The 25,208-nt window shown below is 36.1% G+C and overlaps 1 protein-coding gene across 4 annotated transcripts in view; it reads left to right on the top strand.

Annotated features, from left to right (window-relative positions):
- Nucleotides 1-16,070, top strand: part of LOC126829639 (high affinity cGMP-specific 3',5'-cyclic phosphodiesterase 9A) — a 42,380-nt gene extending 26,310 nt beyond the window's left edge. The window contains exons 8-17 of one of the 4 annotated variants that reach the window (XM_050559638.2): nucleotides 1,623-1,680; nucleotides 3,232-3,306; nucleotides 3,950-4,036; nucleotides 4,905-5,092; nucleotides 5,991-6,147; nucleotides 6,759-6,875; nucleotides 10,838-10,942; nucleotides 11,320-11,448; nucleotides 13,135-13,230; nucleotides 14,935-16,070. In XM_050559638.2, the coding sequence (XP_050415595.1) occupies nucleotides 1,623-1,680; nucleotides 3,232-3,306; nucleotides 3,950-4,036; nucleotides 4,905-5,092; nucleotides 5,991-6,147; nucleotides 6,759-6,875; nucleotides 10,838-10,942; nucleotides 11,320-11,448; nucleotides 13,135-13,230; nucleotides 14,935-14,955 (1,033 nt within the window). In that variant the 3' untranslated portion in view covers nucleotides 14,956-16,070. Of the gene's footprint in view, nucleotides 1-1,622; nucleotides 1,681-2,315; nucleotides 2,386-3,231; nucleotides 3,307-3,949; nucleotides 4,037-4,904; nucleotides 5,093-5,990; nucleotides 6,148-6,758; nucleotides 6,876-10,837; nucleotides 10,943-11,319; nucleotides 11,449-13,134; nucleotides 13,231-14,931 lie in introns of all 4 variants that reach the window. The other 3 variants (XM_050559637.2, XM_050559639.1, XM_050559641.1) reach the window with 3 other exon arrangements.
- Nucleotides 16,071-25,208: the final 9,138 nt, after the last annotated feature.

Below are 25,208 nucleotides of genomic sequence, written 5' to 3' on the forward strand. Positions count from 1 at the left end.
AAGTTGGTTCGATTACAGTGCGTACGAATCTAACACCTGGCTAAGTAACCCCAACCAGAATTTGACTATTTTCGAGATTCGTCTAAATTATTAAACATATTGCTTAAAACACATTAGAGTAAAATTATGAAGAAATTCAACGTTTACGAGGTCAAGAATGTCTACCTTTTAAGACAAAATACAGGTTGACCGAAACACAAAATAGTTCCAAGAAGGCGGCTGCCACGAGCGACGAGTACCGGGACGCTTTACACTTTTCAAAGTCAAAGTTAGGGATTAAATGGGCTAGGTCTATGTTACACAGACGGGTTTTCTTAGCGCCGAAGTCCCTTTTCTTTAGTTTTTTTTGTTTCTAGTAGAACTGTGCTGTTTTGAACACGTGGTATTGACCGCCGACTGTGCCAGAGTCATTTCTCTGTAGGTGGATTGGTTCTGTTGTTCACATTGAAGACACTATATCTGTATAGCGTCACAAATGTTTCACATAATCTAGTAGAATCAGGGCCAAGAGATGTAAATCCTTCGTTTTTATAGATAAACTATACCTAATTTTTATCGCTTGTAGGCAACATTTAAAGATACTTCCCCGCGTACAAACTGTGTGATTTGATCATAGATCTGGACTAAAAGGATTTACTTCAAATCCAGCTCAAAACTTTGTATTCGTGAGGAGATACTCCAAGCTATAAAAAATCTATTTTTAGAAGGCACGTTTGTCACCTAACTTGATTAGGGGAGGCCCCATTTTTCAGAATGTATTTATCATTACTTACTGTCCATTTACCATACATATTGAGGCCTGAGTAAATCTTTAATTATTTTCTGTCAACTTCTTTTTCCGTCGTTTAATTGCTGAGTCTGTTATACATTTACACCCCTCAATGTTCCCAAAACCGCCTAAATATTCAATCACGAAATAACAACCGCTCCCTAAGTTAAGCTGGCAGACAGTAAGCCGTCGGGTTGCCAGTTAGTAATACCCTGACATTTTTGCCCAGTGCTTGCCTCATGGGTGTTTTTCAGGGAATTTAGTATTTTTCTAGTAAGTTTGAGCGTCTCTAGATTCCATATATACCAAATTTGCCATATTTTTTATTCGAAATAACTACCATATAAATACTTCGTGGGAATGTATTTTTAAGATCCAATATGTATTCAAAATGATTTAATGTCCTGAGCCCAGATAAAGTTACGTTTCTAGAATTTTACGTAAGAAAAGCCTATTTAAATTAGTGGGCAAGATATTAAATCTTCCACGTTGTGTCAGTTGACTTTAATATTGATATTCTCAGAATGTGTTTATCCTACGCCATATCTCTGATTTCCAGAATCTCATCCCTTCACCGTATTCTTAAACTACTAGATCCAGGTAACTTAATGTGTTTGCGCTAATATAAATGCTAAAGTTTCTTCCTTAAGATTAGCTAATTTACAAGATAAATGATTTGTTATATTCGTGTGACTTTATTTCAGATATTTTTAACATGGAAATTTTTAACAAAGGTATAGAATTTACATGCAAAAGGGAATTAAACGGTCTGTTTGATTTGATTTGTATATTAACTTATAATATGATATAATAATTTTGCTAGCCTTGACAATACTCGACGTCGTTATTTTAGTTCCATGAGTGATGAAAAGAAGATTAGTTTGAAAAGAGACGTCCCCACATATCCCAAGGTAAAATACAACCGCATGCCAGCTGCTCCGAGAATGCGGCAAATCCCTTGTGCCATTATTGAAACACTTTGTTCACAAACGTTGGTGTTAATCTTATTGAATTTAACCTGATGATACTCGACTCGGTCAAGTCTTCTCATCTTTATAAAGTAGTTTGGATTGAACCTAATGCGGAACAAGTTAATCTCATTTCAACAAAAACACTGAAAGTCCATTTGTCATGAAACATTATGCTATGGCGTTAGACCACTAACGGAAGTCCTCTGGTTCGATCCAGGTGTTGATCGAGAAAGTTTATCGGGATCTTCCAGTGTGGTAACCCTAGTAAGTGGGACAGGAGAGCATGACAAGGAACAGATGGGACGACAAACCGATGTTCCGTGTACACTATTGGCAGATGGAATACTCCATGCACAGTTCATGGTGTATGACCGTCTTCATTAGCCCGATCGGTGGAGCTAAATAACACGTTAAACCCCATTTCATTTCAATTCCATGAATAAGATAAATTATAAAAGAAATAAGCCTAAAACCGCTTTGTGAACAAAGAATAGCAACTGTCAATATTGTGGCATGGACTGTAAACTTGAACGAATTATTTCTCTTAACTTTTCCTTCCATATTCTTTACTATAGTGAAATTCAGCTATGTTCCAAGATCGACAAAATTAAAATTCCTAGACATAATGTGGCTACGTTTGAGAAGGTAACTGATCAGAACAATGTCCTTATTTCGAGGTTGTCATGATCGAAAATAAAGTTAGCTTAGAATCAAGGACGGGACTTGAGATAATCCTTATTTGATTTCAAGAAATATTTTCCAAACAAAGCTAATATAGGCTTTTCGCATTGATTTCATTAACTGTCAAAATGATATTTGATTTAAAATATCTTTACTACAGTTGTGAAGTGTTGGAAAATATTTGTTGAAATGGCACAGGAGTTTGCCTCGTTCTTGTATGTTGCAAGTTTTTTTATTATTATTTTATCAAATTTTGTTGCTTTTTTTGCATGACAAATTAAATCAGCAAATTCTTTTTCCTTCTCACAACCACCCTGTTCAATATAAAGATTGAATCATTCACCACTCACATTCACGTATCTAAATTTACTCTATTTACGATTGTCATATGCCTATTATCCATAATTTTAATTTCTCAGAACAAGAACAAACCAAGTCCATTCAACAAGGTTTGTTTTTCTTATTTGCGTGTGATGCTGTGATATTAGTGGAGATGGCTGTTTAATTGTTTGTAGTATATTATAGTAGCTGCAATTAACAACATTATATTATCACTGTTCATATCCTTGTTTTGCATGAGCAGCGCATGTGTTGTTTAATTATACTCCTTATTCTTTTCTTCCTTTATTCTAAGTTTATTACCTCCAGACAAGCTAACTGATCTATCCAACAAAAAGATGTAGTAAAGGAATATATTTTTCATAATTCTTTTAAACGAAAGTTCTGAAAGATTGGCTATGAAATTATTATGTTCATTACGGTATAATTCTCTCCACTACTATCTTAAATAATGTCTACATTTATTTTCAGTATACATTATCACAAGAAACTGTGGATTACGTTAAACAACCCACCTTTGATATCTGGCACTGGGAACCTAATGAGGTATGTTACATTAATCTGTTCAATTTGGCTGACAAACACAAGAAATTGCATTGTCACACATATCTCAAATTAAAAAAGTATCCCCATGGGATACGTACTGAGTCCTTTGGTGTTTATATTATATATACATGATATTGATTAGGGTGTAAAGCCGAATCAATCGGCGACAAATAATATTCGGTCGAATGGGTGGATACACTAGGCGCATCCTTCGCCCGATTCACCAGTCGATTGCATCCCCTTCCACGTCACATGATCAAACATGGAGGCGGCCATGTCTTCAAACAATCACGTGACTTCTCGACAAGAGTGGGTATTGGTTAATGAATTCTACAATCGGGCGAACGGTTCATTGCGTTTCAGGGAATTGTCATTAGTAATTGTTAATCTCTAAGATAGACAGTAAGGCCGTATTCCAGATTACTGCTCAAAATAATCACAAATTGGATAAGATAAAGATATTAATTAACGGAATCTGAAATATCTTAGAATCATAAAAATGCAGATAATTTTTATTTCTTTGTTTATTCAAAGTCTTTAAGTTGGTGATTGATATCCTTATAGACATCTGCCGTTCATACAAAATCAGAAGTATGAGGTCATTATGCACAATTTCGCTAAAAGAGGTAAATTTGTTTTTCAGATGTTGAGTCTTTTAGAACATATGTACCATGAGTTGGGCTTAGTTCATGAATTTAATATGAATCCCATCACATTAAAACGATGGTTGGTAAGTTACCATATATTATCTTATAGAAGATAGAAAAGAGTTAATGTATAGTTTATGATATTTTAATTAATAAATCATAAGATTGCACCGTTTATTATCTATTTGTTACTGTTACAACTAATCAATAAAACAATTTATTGAGGTTACATTGTCATTTATGTGGGAAAGAACAAATTCCTGAACGATTTATAAAGTCAGCATAAAATAATATTTGTGCGCATTGCATAATAAGGTCTGTCACTAAGTCAGCTGACATGGTTTACATTCCCCGGTTATACGTGACACGGACTAGGGTCGCCTGTCCAACCTCGTGGTTTTTCTCCAGGTGCTACGGTTTCCTCCAAATGCTAACGATTCCTACGCGCATGCGAATTATTGAAATAAAGCTGAACCATATGTTAGCCCCGAAGTGACCTAGTTCTTGTTGAACGGATGTTAAACCCCATCTCTCTCTCCCGAACTTGGATAAACTAAACCAATACTACCTTATAGTTTTGATTAACTAAATTAGAGACATCGGCAGTCATTAATGACGTCAATAGACAAAAGTTATTTAATATCAATTCGACCTCCATCATAAGTTCAACTATTTTCTTCCTTAGCAACATGATACCATTACTTAGTCTGTCATCAACCAATTGACTATGACATATAATGCCAATTTTACCCGTTATTCCCTCCTCACCATAATAATTATTGACACATGTCAATTAACTATGTTGAAAAATGTCTTTAGTTGTCATTCCTATGATATATCACCAAACAACTAAATAATGAGAAATTGTCGTGCTTGGGACTATACTCACCCTCAACCAATATTTCTCCTATTTGTATTCAATTAATTTGTATAATGGATTTTTTATTACAGCTTTGTGTTCAAGAGAATTACCGCAACAATCCATTTCATAATTTTCGTCATTGTTTCTGTGTGACCCAGATGATGTACGGTATGATACAGCTGTGTACATTATGGGATTTCGTATCCCGGGAGGATCTTGGGATATTGATGACAGCTGCTGTCTGTCATGATCTCGATCACCCTGGTTACAATAATACGTAAGTTTTGTACTTTATGTAATATTTTATTAACATAACAGCATCCACGGTGACTCAGTGAGTAAGACGTTTGGAGGTCCCGTGTTCGATCCCTGCGTTGGCCGAGCAAGTTCATCGTGATTTTCTGCCGTGGTTCCTCCTTGTCAGTGGTGCAGGACAACGTATAGTCGTTCGTGTGGGACGACAACCTGAGGTCCATTGTACACATTGGCGTGCACAAAAAAAGATGCCTTGTTATTTGAAATTCGACATAAGAGTAGGTCGTAACACCGCTGTCCGAGCAGAATTTCTCTCATGGTACACTGGCTTCATTAGCCCAGTCGGAGCAGAACAGAAGGGCGTTAAACCCCATTTCATTTCATTTATTATTAAAATAATAACCATTTCATATAAATGTTCCCCGTCTGTCTGGTACATGACACTCTTTTTTACTTTTAGTAATATCGCGTGATAGTTTAAGTGTCTAAAGGCAATGGTAAGCAGTGAGTCTGACCAATAAAATGCAATCGATAGTATTATGCATCCCTAGCATTAACATCGGCCAAAATATAATAAAGGTCAAGGGGCATCGTCTCCTGAACACCCACCAAGGCTCTGTCGTAGATCCACCAGGGACGCTATAAGACCCCCAACCGCCCTTTTCTTGACCTCTGGTTTACCACTACCCAAGAACCACCCAATCTACTTCATCTGATAAGGGATATTCCTACTAAAGATCTGTGAGTTTAGCAAGGAAGGTTCATATAGTCGATTTTCTGTGTATTTCCATAGACCGTTTAATAGATTAAAAGGCCCTGGGTATTTCCATAGACCGTTTAATAGATTAAAAGGCCCTGGGTATTTGAAATCTTTGAGTATATCCAATAATTTAAATGTCTAGATACATGTGTATTTTCAGGTATCAGATTAACGCTCGTACAGAACTTGCCATTCGCTATAACGATATCTCTCCATTAGAGAACCACCATTGTGCTGTTGCCTTCCAAATCATTTCCAATCCAGAATGCAATATTTTTGCAAATGTAGACAAAGATACTTTTAAACGTGTTCGAGCAGTAAGTAGTACATGATACATTCCTTTATATCAAACTATATGTCTAATATTTTTGTCCTTTCTTTTGACATAATTTTACGTTTTGGGGGATATTAAAATTTGTACGAAACATTGCTTATATTATTGGAGCGGATTTGATTGCCAACAATCCAAGTATAGATTCCCAAATAAACAGGTTTCGCAAGCCGAGTCGATACACATTATCTATAAGCTGTTTTCTGGTGAATGAATGGGTATTGAAGAATCCATATTCACAGATTCATGTATCGGGGATTTAGATGTGTGAATTTGTAGGTGACAAAGAGAATAGATTCTGAATTTGGAAAGGCTCAAGATTTATATCAATTAAACACGTCTTTAGGATCCTGATTAATGTTTTATGCAGTTCACTGAAATCAACATTAGTTGTAGATGATGTAGAACCACTGTATTGGTTATACTAATCATGCTATAATATAACAAAACTGTCGCCGAAGTGTCAAGATGTGGTAATTGATTATATTATAAACAAGGACAGCAACTGTTATTGATTACACAATTTTCTCTTATTATTATAGCTAATAATTGATTTGGTGTCATATTTACTTTATCTTCTTGGGTTTGTCTTTTCAGGGAATTACTATGTTAATTCTTGCTACTGACATGGCTCGTCATGCTGAAATCATGGAGAGTTTTAAAGATAAATTTAACAAAGGGTTTAATTTCAAGAATAAAGAACATCTAGACACGGTAAGAAGAACTGTCAATATTTCAGAATCGATATACAACATGAAATAGGGTGAATTATTGATTCTGTCTAGATAAATACAGGGGCTAGGTCATGCTGTGCATGTATTATGGTTGATTCAATATATTATTGTTCTTCTTGAAAACAAAACCAATTAATAACTTAACTTTGTAACTGGGGCATTATGAGTATACCAAATATCGCGTTTTCCAACTGAAATGTCATCTCGTGATAACCGAGTTGATACATTTCAACGGCTGTAAACCTATTTATTCTATTTATTTCTTTATGTGTTTGTATAACAACATCTGATTGGACAACGTTATTGTTCATGTGTCTGCGATACAGGGAGATAACCTACTTAAAAGTTCGAGGATTTCAGACTATTCTAGCAACGGTTAGATGTTGTAAAACTCGCAGTCGTTACTTCAGCAATCTAATTAAAACACGGGTCCTATTTCGTTTCGTTTTTTATAGTTCAAAATTTCGTTTTACTTGTCTTTACTACACTAGGATCTGGATGCTGTGAGGTATTAGCCAATAAAACGGTCTGTTACGGCGAGCTTTAGGCGTATTTTGCACGGAACTGTGGGTAATCCACTAGTAACATCAATGCTGATTGGTTAATCAAATGTCTGACATCATAGGTCAAAAGGCGCTCGTATGACCTCTGATGCGACCTATCGCTACAACCGCCGGTAAGATCTTCATGTAGTGAAGGCCATCGAAAGTATAAAAAAACCGACACGAAATATAGATCTGTATTTTAATCAGATTGTTATTTCAGGAACATGGGATTTATCTGATCCCGGAAATACCGCTACAAGTGAGATACAGAGCTCTAATCGTCGACATCCGCTTTAAACAAATTAAGGCTTGTACTTGTACTTGTGTTGTAATTTTTGTCCGGACAGCGGCGCTACTGCATACTCTTATTTCAAATGCCAACTGTACGTGCACGCCAACGTATAGGCCTACACTGGGCCTCGGTATTTAGTCCCATCCGAACGACTGTACACTATTCCTTGATAGACCCTTCGTCCTACATCACTGACAAAGGCACTCGGCTTGCGTCGTTCGAAGCGTGTGTAGAATTTTTAGTGCAAAGTTGTCTTTGTTTGAAGAAAATCGGATAAACTTGAAAGAAAAATAGCTTCAGACTTTGAAATATTTGCATGATAAAACATTCTTCAAATGCGTCGTCATGGGCAAAGCCGTTGGTAATCCGGGACCTTGAAAGTAGTTCCCATGGCGGACTTCGTCATACAGGGTACTGGATTCTGCTGAGGTTTGCCGAGTGTGACAAAGGGGAATACGATGGAAAATCTCGAGGATCTTTCTCGCAATCTGTTTCATAGAGATATTCATTCTACATGTGACGTCATATCAACAGGCGTGGATCATTAGCTGGATGGCGGGTGCATTGTTCACATAAAACGTCCTAGCGTAAACTGATCCGAGCAGAATGGCGCCTTTTACTCATTTTATATACCCATTTACACTAAATGGGAAATATATATTTTTTCTGGATATACTTCAAACACCTGTATTTATTTTTCTAATATTTTTTTTTAAAAATGTTCTAGAAGTCACGGACGTGTGTCAAGTATCAGACATAACAACATTTTTCCTTTATAGATGATGTCGCGCTGATTTATGGGTAATATTAATGGGTTTTTTACGAAGTATTTCATCTCCTGTTTGTCACTTTGAGTAAGGAATTCTGGCGGTTATATTTAGACACGAGGTTGGCGTGGGTCATAATACGGTTATTGAGACACTGGTTTGATCGTAAAACTTTAGTCCTCTTAGAAGCTACCAGAAAGTGCTTTGACGTCATTACTCTGTGAGGGGAATTAATGGTTAGATAATTACATTACTACGCTGATTTGATGTTCAAAAATCTACTCGAGTGATAAATACTCTGTTTCTAATGGATTAAAAAACCGAGCTCGTACTATCCAAATAGATTGACACATCATATGAATTTAGGGGTCAATAATCTGAACAACCAAAGAAACATGAATAAATTTGTATAGCTAGAATCACACTTAAGATAAACTCAACTGAAAAATGCGACGTGTGTTGTTCTTGATATTAATTTCGACAATTTATCGATAGAATGACTGTTCTCGAAAAGCAAAAAAAAAAAAAAAAAAAATGCAGATCATGCATATCAACGTTTCGACTACTCCAACTCATGTGACCTCTAAACGTTTCCAAAAAGTTTCAGAAACGGCCAAACATATGCATGGTCTATGCCGGCAGACGTTTAAGATGGTATGGGACGTTATTTGGCATCTAAATCGGATAAAGCAGCGATTCAGATCTGGGATGCGTTAACACGTCAGTCAAAACACCTCTCTCTCTCGTATTATCGTTATGATCTTTCATTCAAATTTTCAAGAAAACGTGTGTCTCTCAAACGGGACTAACAATTGTTTTCTTTGGCGCTACCAGGAAAAAAACGTTGGGTCATTTACTTTCAATTTCACGAATTCTTCATACAGGACACTCTTCGCAAATAACTTTGATAAAATCCTGGTGATATTGCCCATTTGAGCATAAGGAAGAACCCTATTGAATTTCCAATTTTTTCCATCGTATTTTTCGAACGCGTTTTAATTTTATACGCCCATATTTTCATGTGGACGTATTAAGTCGTTACCTTTGTCAACTCGTTGATGTTGTTTGTGGACACGCTAGTCGTCACAATTTTTTACCACTTTTGCCGAATTTTTTGGTTCGATTTTGGTACATATCGGACCGTCATTTCCTCGATTATTGCCCCTGATTATACGAAAATTAACTACAATTTTTATTTCATTTTGATGAAACTTTAACATATAATCACGGATGATTTTGGTGAATTAGTGGTATATAATGTATTACATATACCAAGGATAAATTTGATTTTGGTGCGCATCGGACCTTAACTTCCAGGGTTAAGCCCGTGCATCTTACGCAAAATTTGTAATAAAGTAGTTACACCCAGATGCCTTTTGCCGAATGCTTGTGAAGCATTGGGTTCAAGAGAGGACAGATTATATCGATATTCTGCGTTCCTCAACCTCCCTTTGCCGAATACGATAGAGGCTTAATAATCTGATAATGTTTGTTAACATATAAATCTTTTCTCATTACCAAATTGTGTCACCGCCTTTCGAAGAAAGCAGGGGACTATTAAAATCTCATTAAAATGGGTCTGCCTGTCTATCCGCCCGTCCGTCACACTTTTTGGGACACAATAACTCTCCTTAATTGAGCTAAACTGTTTGCTTGGGCTAAGCAGAGATAAGCAATTTGATTGGTTGATGCTTTGGGACACGATAACTTTGGTTCCAATTAAGTGAGAGTGATAAAACTTGGTGTTAGTTTCACTACTTTGACTAAGTTCGATAATGAGCATTTTCTGCTCGGGGTTAGCAATTTGATTGGTTGATAGTTTGGAACACGATAACTCTCCTTCTAATTGAGGTAGAATATTTAAACTTGGTATATTAGGTGAATGGCTTGATTGAGTTCAATGATTAGCATTATCCGCTAAAGCTAAGCAGAGCGAAGTATTTCCATTGGTCGATGTTTTGGGACAATATCCCTTTGTTCTAGATGTTTGAACTTTGTGTAGATGTTCATTAGATGAATGTCTTAACTGAGTTTGATGATTAACATTTCCCTCTAAAGCTAAGCTGAGCTAAGCAATTCCATTGGACTAGATAACTTTGATTCTAACTGACGGGGAATAATGAAACTTAGTGTAGAGTTCCACTGCCAGATACTTCAAAACCTTGACTGAGTTCGATCGTGAACATGCTTAGACTAAAAATCAGTTTGATTGTTCGATACTGTTCAAAAAGATAAATGTGCAATTAATTAATATGTGTCATTTGTTTATTTTGGGATTGCGGCGGGAGACATCAGCCTCATCGTTTGTTTGTTTTTACACAAATACATTTTATTTCAGTTAAAAATGGTGTTAATTAAGTGTTGTGATATATCAAATGAAGTTCGTCCAATGGAAGTATCAGAACCGTGGGTTGATTGTCTTCTAGAAGAATATTTTAATCAGGTATATATAACGTTTTTTTTTTTGTTTTTTGCTAATGAAGCCAATTATTAAACTACCGTAAACATCCTAAAGCCATGATCAAAGCGCATTTTGAGGCCTGTGGTAACGTGATTAGAGAGCAAATCAAATTTCCGGATAATTAAAGCGGATCAAAATTAATCTGGTCTCACAGACTTTGATTGGTACTTTGATCTAGAGTCGACCAATTACGCTACTTCTAAAGAACAATCCCGGAAGGAAATACTTAATTATGAATGAACTTCAATAAGACTGAGGGCCAAAAGAGACATTTTAATAAGTCTCTCGGGTGTATTTGTGAAAGAATATTCAATATATTTAGAATAATTTTATTTGCAAATATTTATAATTGTGAACAGTCAGACCGAGAGAAAAGTGAAGGATTACCAGTAGCACCATTCATGGATAGAGAAAAAGTAACTAAACCAACCGCCCAAATTGGTTTTATTAAATTCGTCCTAATACCTATGTTTGAAACGGCAGCAAATGTAAGTATCTTGTTAAACAGCTTTAAGATACCAAACAAAAACGGCCCTGTAAACATATAGTAGCCCTTCTTTAAGTGGCATTTATTACCATGCAACGTTTCGACGATGATAGGTGGAAACGTTGCATGTTGTTAAATTAGTAATTGTTATTTCATAAATAGTGTTATTGTGATAAAGTAGTCCATTGAAGCTTCAAAGCAAATCCATATGAACGACGAGTAAAGCTAGTTTTATTTAGAAAATACATACATGTAATTCCATTTATCAACAGTTGATTCCTTTGAAATTGTATCATTTGTCAGAATATTCTAAATAATCTCTAAGGGCAAAACATGATATATTAAGAATGCTTTTAAAGATACATTAAGGTTAAGAGTAAATACTATCCGGCATTCTATAAATCTTTTCAAGAAATATGTTTGTTAACAGTAGTCTAAAAATGTTTCTTGATCTTGAGCTTAAAAATAAAACATGCAAAAGTCATATTTCTCCTTGAAAATAATAAACGACCTTTATAGTAGAGTAAACAACTGTTGTGCATGCTTCTTGTGGCAGAGTCAGTCTTAAATATAGTATAATATTGAATCAATATGGCCTTCAGCAAAATATTCTTCTTAGAGTTGATAGCAGTGAGGTATTTACTAAATTAATATTGCTAATAGCGATATGCTGACGTTATAAGTTGAATAAGCCTGACACTATTATCTGTCTGTCCTGAGGGCACGTTAAAAGTTCGTCTACGAACATGCAATTCCTGTTACCAGTACAAACATATTTGACTAGCAGGAAAACCAACTATATATGATTCAACATGCAATAAACTAAGTTATTATCAACGTTGTTATAGGTGCCTGACACATCTCAGGATTTAGTTTTTTAACAATTATGAATTAAGTATGCGTGGTGTGTCTTGTGGGAAATTCCAAATCCTCCCCGGGTGGTACAAGCTCTAACTACGTCACTGATGGTAGCTGAAAACAAGCACACCAGTTTTATCTCAACTATTTTAGCGACCTAGCTACCTTTTATCATATTGTTAGACTATTATTACTCTATATGATATAATGATAGCATCAGTATTTTACTATATAGAGCTAGCTGTTACAATCTATCTATACCAATATTTTTGACTGTCGTTTGTTTGTCTGTCTGTCTGTCTGTTCAGGGTTGTCGGCTACACTAGAGCTGTCCGGACGCTGAAATTTGTTGTATAAGGGTAACTCGGGCCGGGGAGTAACATAGGCCTGGTGGCGATTGACTACTACTTCCGGTTTCAGCGTTACGCTACTTCCGGTTCAGGGCTATACTGTATATAGAGCTGTCACAATATGACCAATGATGGAATCAGTATTTTATTACAAATAGCTGTATAACAATATGATACAACGATGGAATTAGTATTTTATTCCAAATAGCTTTATAGGAATATGATAAAAGGGTACTGGAAGAATGTCATCATCTTCAATAGGAAGTACCGGAATTCATCAAATGCCCTTTGGACGTGTGTCGATTTCCATTAACTTTGATTCCGTCTTAATACGATGCCTATTAAAATCTCACTTAATAAGAGAGTGAATCCCCGACAAATCCTTTGTTCTATTAACAAAAACTTTTTTATTCCAGTCCAGACAGAAAAATCTTTCAATCCGATTTCTAACGCACAAAACTAATCTTCTTATATTGTAGCTGTTTCCACAAATCGATGACGTGATGGTGAGGCCTTTAAGAGAAGCTAAAGATCGTTATGAAGAGATGAAATCACAGGAAGACAATCTTAAAGAGGTTTGTAAATACCCAATCTTAAAATGAAATGACAGTTTTTCATCTAGATATTATATCTGCCTGAAAGAATACTTCGATTTATATCTTTAGACAAAATCTGGGACTCGATGCCAAACGATTGTCTCGGTGAAATGGTGAAAAAACGAAATTCATTTTAAGCTAGTATAAAGGAACACATGCCGTTTTGGAATGCAAACCGTTACATGTCTTGTGCTTGTTGTTCTTGGTTGGCGACGCTCTTCCAAAACAATCCTAAGGCTCCACAAATTGAAGTACATGTACAGTCGACATGAAACTTGGTATGGTTTTTCCTTGCACAATTGCGTATCAATTGTTGGACTTCGATTTAAGCATGACGTTATCGCCGCCATCTTGGATTTGTGACGTCATGCTCGGTTCCTCGTCCATGTACATCTTAATAAAAAAATACACTCTTTCTGACGTCACGATTCATTTAAGTAATATTTTGTGGAAGTACAATGTAAGTTAACTTGACTTGACGTTGGGCTTAACGTCGGCTTCCACCTAGGGTGATATCGCAGACCATTGTCTCCTGGGAAATTTACGAGAGGAACCAAAAAAAAAAAAAACCAACAAAAAAACAAATCCCCATCTACTTGAAATAATTATATTCTTACCATGGTTTCCTTTACGGAACCGAATAGCGTGTGTAATTTGGGAAGATAAAGTAAGCTTACTCCCAATAGAAAGATCTGGCAGTACAAAAATCATATATTTACGTACCTTGCTTTATAGATGTTCGGGATGGTTAAGACGCTGGCTCACTAGGCTGGAGGTCGGGTGTTCGATCCCTGCATTGGCCGAGAAAGTTCATCTGGATTTTCCGACGTGGTTTCCCCTTGTCAGTGGTGCAGAACGGAGGGCCTGACAAGGACAGCTGTCTAGTCCTTCGGATGAGACGAAAAACCGAGGTCCCGTGTATACATTGGAATGCACATAAAAGACCCCTTGGCAGTTGGAATTCGATATAAGAGTAGACGATAGTGCCGCTGCCGGGGCAAAATTTCCCTCGTAGCACACTGTATGGCGCAATCCCGTCTTCATTAGCCCATGTTAGGTGCAGAACAGTAGGACGTTAAACCCCATTTCATTTCATTTCATTTCATTTATAGATGTTCTTTCTAGTGTAACCAGTTCTCCCATGCTTACTACATTATGCATTTAACATACATGTATAAATCAAATATTTCCTAGTATAATCTCTATCATCAAGAAAATATTCTACGAATACTAGTCTAGATACGTTGTCAACATTTGAAAAAAATAGGCCATTGGCTAGATTATCCGGTCTTTTACATTAACATAAACAAAGTCTAAGGGAGGTAACTACTCCTAAAACAAGATGTTGACGCCCATGAAATTAATTTAAGCATGCCATTTCAGAAAATCCATTTGATTGCATTGCCATTTCAATATCCAACACTCTTATTTTTTTTTGTAACATTTCTCTCTTCATGGGCCATATTTATATTGTTTTAATTCTTCAAATAGTGACAACGTTCCCAGACCCTCCGTACGTTAAAGACTAGAAGGTTCTGGGTGACCGAGACTAGACACAGAATATAATTATTGTGAGCTAAGGGTTCTCCTCGGCACACGACCACCATGGTTCCCGATTATCTTAGGAATTTATTATATATTAAACATAAACATGAACTTTAAAATGTACCTTTCTTTCAGTAGCCAGGGAGTAAAGCTCAGTAAAACACTGTGAAATGTGCCTGAAGAGTTTAAACACAGATAAAACATATCAAAACTACAGTATCAAAATGATACCCGAACGAGATTTCAAATAGAACAATTTGTTTTATTTGCCTTGGTGCATTTTATTGAATCCAAATGGCATACTTATAACAATTGTAAGATCTCTTGAATGTGTAGTGAGGAAGGGAACTGGTTGATGAGGTATTATATTTGTTATCTATAGATGAACTATATTATATAGAAATTTTGTATAAAAAAAATCAAATATTACACACTGTACTTTAATTGGTCAAAAGTGTTTTCAAAAATAGAGTATTTGTAATTTATTTTTAAATCATTCAACACTCAAAATGATGATAATGTGATAATTTCATTTAAATAGAATAATCTATTTTATTAATTTTACATAATTTTGTCATCATTTTAGATTTATTTCTTGCATTTTGTTGTTATGTGTATTGTAGAATACATTTCCCCACGACACTCCACTTTAGCAAATAATATATTTATCAATAAACAATAGATAATGCATTTATTATTTAAATTGTCATTCTATGCATAATGCTTTATTTTATAAAGTGTTATATTTTGTATATACACTATTTTAACATAATGTTAATTATATCTTTTAGAATTCTCTATAAAAATGTTGTGACTTTGCTGGACCTTATTAGTCATTCATAACAAATCGATTATTACCGCAATCCTTTTGAATGCCCTCGGGTGCATCGATGTGTGAATCCCATTCTTCCGGAAAATCTTTTACTGTTATGTCTACGAGCTTAATGATTACAAGCTTGATTGACAAAATTTAAAAAAGAAATCACAATTGCTACTTCCATGGTTTACAATATGAAGAAACGTGCTACTTCGATACTTTGAGTATTGGCTCAGAGATTGTTCAGACAAGACTGGTTATTCTGTATTGCTATTTACAAGAGAGATTTTGGGAAAATGGATAAGCTTTGTTAATCGGGATATGACCTGACCTCCGTTTGTTAAATGTACTTCTGCCTTCTCTGTTCCACGTAAAGATTGGATGGGTTCAACCGTAAGATTGACATATTTTGATTGACAACCCTAACGCGATTTGTGCAATAAAAGATATAAATATTTATTACATGTATGTTATTAATCCCTTGTATTTTCTGCCCCATACATAGTCCTAAAACAACTCATTAACCATGGCTAAACCTGCTGTGGTAGTCTGGTGTTTTTGGTTAACTGTGGTTAATATGTGTTTTTGATTAACTCTTGTTAATGTTTCTATGTTGATGTAAGATGAAAACAGCCTGCGTATGTTGTTATAACTTGATACAGTCGTAACGTCATAGCTAGTTCTCCTCTTATGTCAAAGGAAATTTAATGATGTGGGCTTTAACGTCCTACTGTTCTGCACCGACTGGGCTAATGAAGACGGGCAAACGCCGTACAGTGTGCTGTGAAGAAAATTTTCCCCGGCCAGCGTCGTTGCAGCGTTGCTACGGCCGACTCTTTCCAACCTTCAGGGGTTCTATTACACACACGGGACCTCGGTTTATCGTTCCATCAGAACGACTAGACGTAATTTCTTGCCAAGCGTCCAATACTTCACCACTGACACGGGGATATCAAGCCAGAAGATCCCGAGTAGCTTTCTCGGCCAACACCGTTAGCGAACCCGATACCTCCTATTGCCGAGGGATTAGTTTCTTATTTTATTTATTGTAAACTTACTAATCACTTATAATTTTATTTTTATACGTCAAACGAAATGTAAGGCAATACTGTTTATATGTATAATTATGGTGGCATGATTATCGATATATCGTGGTGCATCCGGTCGAAGATGGAAGCATGTAATTATTATAGGAGAGGTATAGACTCTTGTACCCCCCCCCCCCCCCACGTTAACTTCTTGTAAAAATATGGTTATAAACATAATTAGCATTCTTAATTTTCGGAAATGCACAAAACTGCAAATGTTCACGTCATATGCACCGAACGTCAGATGTAAACACGTATAACATACATCTGCTTCTCATGGTCACTCAAGTATTAAACGCCTATTTAACAAAACTCCATCGTTCTTAGTTTGATTTATTAAGCATGCGTTTAACTAACAAGCGGTTGCCATGCAAGATACGCCCACATTTTGCAAGAGATGGACAGAGAACAAGCTAAAAAGTCGATTTTTTTTGTACAATAAGGGGGCATAATCGAGAGAGAGAGAGAGAGAGAGAGAGAAATGGGTTTAACGTCCACTCGACACAAACTAGGTCATTTCGGGACTAACATATGGCATAATCCAGAGAGAGAGAGAGAGAGAGAAATGGGGTTTAACGTCCACTCGACACAAACTAGGTCATTTCGGGACTAACATATTTCATAATCCAGAAAGTGACAGTCCGATATTGCCGACTATCGAAAGGAACCACCATCTTTGGATTATAAACATACATTTCAAGTTTCATCACAATCGGATAAATAGTGTAACCTCTTGAGTGTCCACGAGCTAAAACCCGAATCTTTGTACAATCAGGGGCTATAATATATGGAGTTACGATCCGATACATGCAAATATCGAAAGAAACCAATACCGTTATTTCAAGTTTCGTCCAAACCGGATAAAAATTGTGAGATGTAGAGTGTCCAGAAACAAAATGTGGACGGCCGGACAGGGACGACGACAATATTATCCCAATATCATCCTGGACTGTGGGGTGGGAGGTCTCCCCCGGCTTTGGAAATTTTTGAAAACACGTGGTCTCTATAGCGTCAATTTGGCGTATATCTGCAGCGGTAACACGACGACCTGACATACTGGACTGTTCGGGAGCCTATGGTTCATACCTATATATTAATTCATACCGATGACCGATGCAACTGAAGAATAATAAGCTCGAAATGTAAGTATGATCTGGCGGAAATTATTTTTTTTTAAAATTTAATACCTCCTCAAGAGAAGAATTATAGCACCATGGGTCTTTCGTCAGACGTGGAGAGCGGGCCAGTGATTTCGATTGCCACATCCTACGTATGACCCATGCATCTTTTCTTACTATATATTTTAGTAGTCTTGTGATCGTCTAGAATTTGTCTCTGGTTGTCTTCGCCTCCCCTTCACGTTGTGTATTTACTTCTTATTATCCATCTCAGTTAGTTAAGACGTTTGTCTTACCAGGAATAATAATGCAACAGTTCGCTTTTAAATTTTATATATCATAGCTGCTTACATATGGTACAATGCATAATAAAATAAAATCATTCTCACAAACCCCATCCAGCCTGACTCGCTGGTGCGAGTCTGCTGGTAGAAATTGCTTCATCTTTTCCCTTCTAGAATCAAGCTGTCTAGGAACTAAGATGGTAATCTCTCCGGAATCCAATCAAATCTGGCTTAAAAGTTTGCCATGAATTCTTTTATAGGGCCTATGGACATCACGCACAGACTAGGCTATTCATGATTCTGAACCTGTCCAATTACTGATATAATTGGTCCCTTAAACCAAATGATGCAATGGGTAAAATTCCAATCACGTGTAATCTGGTAACATGTTGCTGACACATAGAACCAGCTATGTTTTGGTTCTATAACTCTTTTTTATCTAACAATATGCCACTCATTCGCTTACTTGATTTAAGTACATATATGTGAATCTAATAATTTGCCAAAGAAACATTAAAATGTATTTGTATTAAATAATTTGTTGAACTATTTAATGTCACTAAAATCACCAGCAAAATTTTCACAGATAATGGCGATGTGAAAAAGAAAGCGAATATATGCCAGTCTGGAGACCAGGCAAATTCTAGTAAGCTCGAGTTTTATGGGAGCTGGGAGAGATTGCTCACACCGACGGGCCGTATAGCGACAAAACAATGGATCCTAACTCAGATTCAAATTTTCAACAAACAAAAAATGTATTTGGTACAATGATGGACATCTCTTCAGTGATACCTGGCACGCCTTTTTGCCCAAATTGAAACTTTCTGAGAGCACATCTTTTTATCTGTCACAGCACGGTTTTCCTCCAAGGCTCTGCTCTAATCACACGTAACAATAATGTTGACCATGGAATTTTAAATCTGTATTAGTGTAGAATAACATATTTAAACTGGTTCAAATTCAAGCTAAATTCAAACAAAATCTTCTATTCCATCATTGAATGTCAAAAAATGTTATTTAGTTTACAAACTTCGCTGATGCGTAAATTCTTTGTAAGATAGGTTGCCAGCCAACGAAACATACGCCCACAGCAGCTAAATCGTCTGGGCAGTCAACAAGAGTTGTCGCATATTTTCACTTTTTCGGTAATGAAACATTTATAATACACTAAAATCTGATTAAGGGTAACAACTCATTAAGTATTTATCAGAATTTGTTTGGTTTTTATAAAGATTTAGCTGTTCAAGTTATCAAAAGACCTTAAACTCTGTGTATCAATCTGAAGTCAATCGGATATTAACTTTAGCCTCTAGAACGTCCACAAGATTTTTTGAAGTGATCAAGGGTTTTAACTCTGGCAGTAATTATCGGAAATCGCGGAAAATCAATATGCTTCTTCATCTCATGACCTTAAACAATGTGTATAAATTTAAAGTCAATCGGATATTAACTTTAGCCTCTAGAACGTCCACAAGATATGTGGAAGTGGTCAAGGGCCATAACTCTGGCAGTAATTATCGGAAATCGCTGAAAATCATGACCTTAAATACTGTGTAAAAATTTAAAGTCAATCGGATAATAACTGTAGCCTCTAGAGCGTCCACAAGCAACTGTGGACTTAAAGGCCGTCGTCCTTCTTGGCATAGGCCATACTCGGTATTCCCAGTGGTATAGTTCCGTTCTATAGCACTGGGGATACTGTGTATGGACATACGCTAACAGAAAGATGTTACATGAGTCGTGTTTAGGTCAATCACTTTGTATTCATATTATAAGATGGATGTTGCATAACAAAACAAATTATTTTAATATGTTTTATTGACAACTATTATACTGTGTTTGTGTAATAACACAAAAGATTCATATTAAATATACATTATATGATGTTTCGCGCCCTTACAAAAGGCGAAAGTTCTTTATCACCATTTATTTTTGGAGCCGCTCCATCAAAACCTGGAAACATACAAACATACAGTTAAATAATGTTGGTATTGGCAAACAAGATTTTTAGATATTAATATCAGTCCAAATACATTACAATGACCACTGTCTAAATCGCAAAGCAGGAAAATTGCACAACTAAACATATAGACTAAAACATTACAATTCACAAATTATCAAGACTATAATTCCAAATTTTTAAGTTTACCCAAGGCAGTTAGCAATGCGAACCTGACTGACACTTGACAATAATAGCAACGTTGTCAGGGTTTGCATACCTTGCCTTGTGCACAACATCGAGATATTGCAATTATAAAACCAGTGTAGGTAAATGTGTCTCAACATGGAGTACATAGATGGACCCACCCAAAGCTATTTTTAGTTTTTCTCCTCCTTTCTCTTTTTCCCCCCTTTTGCATGGCGATCCTTCGTCGACTTTTTGGTGTAGAGTTGAAGAAAAAGGTTTGATTATACATTTTCTGCCAGGTTTTGGTGAATATTCATTATTTTGAGGCGGAAGGATACGAGAGTTTTAGAGGTTGGTTGGGCTGAAATGTAGGGCGGAAAATTGCATGTTTTTTTCTCTCTGCTTCCAGTTTGTGTATCTCATGTTTTTCATGAAGAACCACATACGAGGTTTTGGACAAGAGGTTGCCACATGTTGCTCCGTCTGTGGTAGAAAGCGTTCTACCCTACAAAAATTTGGGGAAAGGTTAGAGCGTGTCTAAGAGACGAGAATTAACATTAAAGTTAATGAAGATATTTCATTGTTCTGTGGCCAGATAAAATGTCGGGCAATATAAACATGATCCAACTAGTCGTCATGAAATATTCATATAAATGGTTATAATGTTACTAAAATAGCATGTCTGAATAGTTTGTAAAAAAATCAGACATAACGCCTGTCTGTAATAATTAAGAATAACTGACAAGCTAATTCATTTCACTACATGCATTTATAATATGCATTTATAAACAGTCTTGGTTTCGAATCCCCGGTTGTACGTGCCAAGGAGTAGGGGTTTCTCCGGGTCCTCCGGTTTCCTCCCACTGCTAAAGACCCCAACGCGCAAGCGAATTATTGAAATAAAATCAAACCATATGTTAGTCCTGAAATGACCTAGTTTGTGTCTCTAAACAGTCTAAAGCGTCATTCTATAGCAATAAATTTAATAAATTTATCGAAAAGCGCTGAATTTGATATTCTGCGTCATCTCAATAATCTCCATTAGTCACAAGACTCAATGGTTATAAAGGGCAATAAATCTAACAGTAATTATCAGAAATTGCCGATAGTCGCCCCATTATATTGATAACTTTTCCAGAAGACCGGCCATAAGGTTGGGCAGCAAATTTCTGAAATTCAACAGACAATTCATACACACATTTTAAAAGATCGGATAAGAAATGTAGTCTTATAGAATGTTCGCAAGAATCTGTCAGGGAAAGGAAAGGCCTTGGCGATTAGGGCAGTGGCGACGGGGCAGTGGCGACGTGGTGAATTGCATAACAGTCTTTAAAAGTCAGAAATGTCTAATCATTAAACAAGTCAACAGTTGTGCATCTGCTTGGACCAATCCACCATGATAAATGGCTGGTGGCGCTCACAGAATAAATATTTTGAACAAAATGTCACCAACAATCCTATATACACTTACTTTTAACATCAAAAATCGCCTGGGGTGGAGCAACATACATTCTTCTACTGAATTCCTGTCCACATAAATTAGCTAAACCAACTTTTTCTGGTTTTCTGTACTCTCTAATTGGTGGAATAGAAGATTCCGGTATTCCATAAAATACACCTTGATCTGAAACAAACACATACATAAAATACACCTACTAATACTTGAGTAAAACTCTGGAACGGAAGATCTCATAACACCTATTATCGATATGGTTCATTCTCTCATGACCACAATGCTTTCACAATCGATTCTGTTAAAAATTATAATTGTAGCTCCGGGATGAAAAGCTGAATATCGATAGGGTTCATCCTCAAGTGACCCCAATGCTTCACACCAATTTGAAGAAAAAAACATGTTAAAAACTGTAGTCCTTATCATGCCCACGGGGTATTTAAGAAGTAAAACAACGCTGAATAGTAATACGGTTTATTCCTTAATGACCCCAATGCTTCTCACATAGCCTGTATGGCGTCACAATGGGAGGGCAAAATCTAGAATGGAAAGTCATGGAAAGTTGAATAGGGTATTGATGCGCACCTAAATCGAACTCATTCAAGATCTTTGATCCTTGACATATTTGGCAAGTTTCATCTGATCATATATATTTCACATATAGAATGGAAGGTGTGATGCGTATCAAAATCGAACTCATCCAAAAATTGTCGCTTTTACACTATTTGCGTAAAGCGGAGCGACCATTTTGTAATTCGAGCTCAGTCGTAATTATGGTGTAACGATGGTATATATCAATGAACAGTTTTTAAAATCGAATTAAAACTGAGACCCCTAGAGTGTCCACATGTTAAAAATGCGATTTGTCCAACAATCCGAGGACATAATCCAGAAACTTCCGGTCAGATATACGCCAACATCGAATGGAAACCAAGCTCTTTGGGATATAAACTTATATTTTAAGTTTCATCAAAATCGGATAAAAAAAACTGTTACCTCTAGAGGTCCACAGACTAAAAACGAGACTTACGTACAATCCGGGGCAATAATCCATGACGTTGGGATCTAATAAGGGCCAATATCGAAAGAAGCGGAGATTTGGGGGATATTAACCAGTATTACATGTGTCGTCTTAATCGGATAAGAATTGTGACCTGTAGAGTGTTCACAAACAAATGCGACGCTTAAAACTGAAGTCTACAAACAAATGCTAACGGACAGGGGCGACGACATAATACGTCCACGTGAAAATGTGGGGGGTATAAAAATTTCGTTAAAATTGTAGCGTTTAAGTTTTCGGCAAAGGGAGATAACTTCGGAATATCAGCATGGTGCATCCTCGCATGACCTCAATGCGTCCAACTAAATGTGAAAGAAGTGCGTTAAAACTATCCTCTATCGCTTTCAAAGGGTGGGATAACTGTGTTGCTCTGAATATCAATAGGGTTCGTCGTCTCATGACCACTATGCTTCACACCAAATTTAAAAAGATCCACCAAAAATCGTATCCTCTATCGCGTTCACGAGCCAATTGTTGACGGATTGACGGACAGGGGTGACGACTCGGACTATATTAGTTTATTATTATTTTTATACGCTCATGTGGGGTTTAGACGAAAATAAATAATAATAAACTATACAAAAATATATATGAAAGAATAACGTGGAAATTCAGTGACACATAATTGCCAACTAATACACATAGTATACCGTACCGACAATTTTAATAAAACCACATAACCTTTACAACCATAAATAAATATTGATAAGCCAATAGAGTGCCACAATTTATTAATGAATAGCAAACTGTCAGCAACATCTCTGACAGGTAAATCAGATGAGGGAAAGAGTGAGTATAATCATGGTATCATTACCTACAATGTACAGTCTATGGTGATTATGTTTAAGTGGACAATAAGGCATAATGTATAGTTCAATACTTGGTCATATGGAAATTCCAACAACGTCCACCAGCTGTCCGTCTTCCGGATATTTTGCAGTCAATTTTGGACAGTAGTCATTTTGGCTAGGGATAAGAGATGAATTGTTACCAACCTTTAAATGGTACGGGCACCTTTCTTTTTCTTTGAATATATTTATGTGGACTGGAAACCGAGGATGTTTCACACGTATCTTTCTAAAATGTGATACAATAATTATGGTTAATATACACCATGTGAAGATATTGTATTTTAATTTTAACATTAACAAACACTATAGGTCGATATTGATGCAGCGTAACAAAAATCAATAGGGATAGTTAGATGCATTATGTAAGGGCTTAATCTACCTATTATTATGGGTCTTGTTTTTGGCTTCAAAATATTATATAAATTATCATTTAAACAAACATTCATTCAAATGACAAGGTTTGGCCTTCTGATGGCCACGATTTTAAGTAGATTAAGACACCGTGGCCATTTAAAGGTTTAACGATAAAATGGATAATCCAGACTTAGTCTCGATTGTCAAGTACCGTTACCACCATCATAAACAATCCAGGTTACGTTTTGTCAAAACTTCAAACACTCATAACTTGAATTATTATAGTAAGAACCACCGGTTCTTAATCTAATCCATATACAACTTTAATTGTTAGATAAGTATTACTAATTAATTGTATGCATTTATATAGCGCCTCTTTCATGATAGACATGTGTAGCATGTATAAATATAACACAAGGGATATAATCACATTATATATCAATATAGAGTATAAATATTTATTACTAGTTAATTGTAAGATATATGTTATACTTACAGACAAATTTACTGGTAATATCATTTCTTCTCTTATATTGTTCTTAGGTAAATCATTTCTAGGTACTATAATATTAATATATAAACATTGTTACAACAGGCTTTCGCTTACATGGATACAGGGGCAAACAAAAACCCGAAATGGTATCCAATCAGAAGCAAATGTATAGTCTAAAAAATTACTATACTGTATTATATTTAAAACTTAAAAGTTTTAAATATAATTGCCTTTGGGTATGACGTGTCTGAGTATATTGAGTTTCTATTATTTACATCAACGTCAAGCGATTATCCAACATAATATTACATATCGAAAACGTTGGCCTTAAATTGAAGTCTATATCATAATGTTTTAATTATGAAAAATGACAGCCACGGTACCTCGAATATACAACGCAACCATTACATGTATACGGGTTGAGATGGCCTTGTGGTCTATAGTGTCGCACTTGGAGTTCTAGTTGGTCGGTCACTAGCCCCCCCACCCCGTCTCCGCAATTAGTTTCAAAATATTCTGTGCCATATATAAATGTCTTTTATTATGTTTGTGCCAGATAAATCTAATGGGTTTAAGTGAGACGAATCAGAGGCCCCGTGTAATTAATTAAGCTTGCATGGGATCCCTGGCTAAAATTGTTATTGGGGCCCTTACATCAACAGAGAAGTGGGGACATATTGCGGTACATGTTATGTCTCCCTTACTAAACTCTACCGTAACATACATGTATGACATATTTATACCTCTCTACTGTCCATTTAACCGG

Source organism: Patella vulgata, chromosome 8 (genome assembly GCF_932274485.2).
Source record: "Patella vulgata chromosome 8, xgPatVulg1.2, whole genome shotgun sequence".
Taxonomy (NCBI): Eukaryota; Metazoa; Mollusca; class Gastropoda; family Patellidae; genus Patella; species Patella vulgata.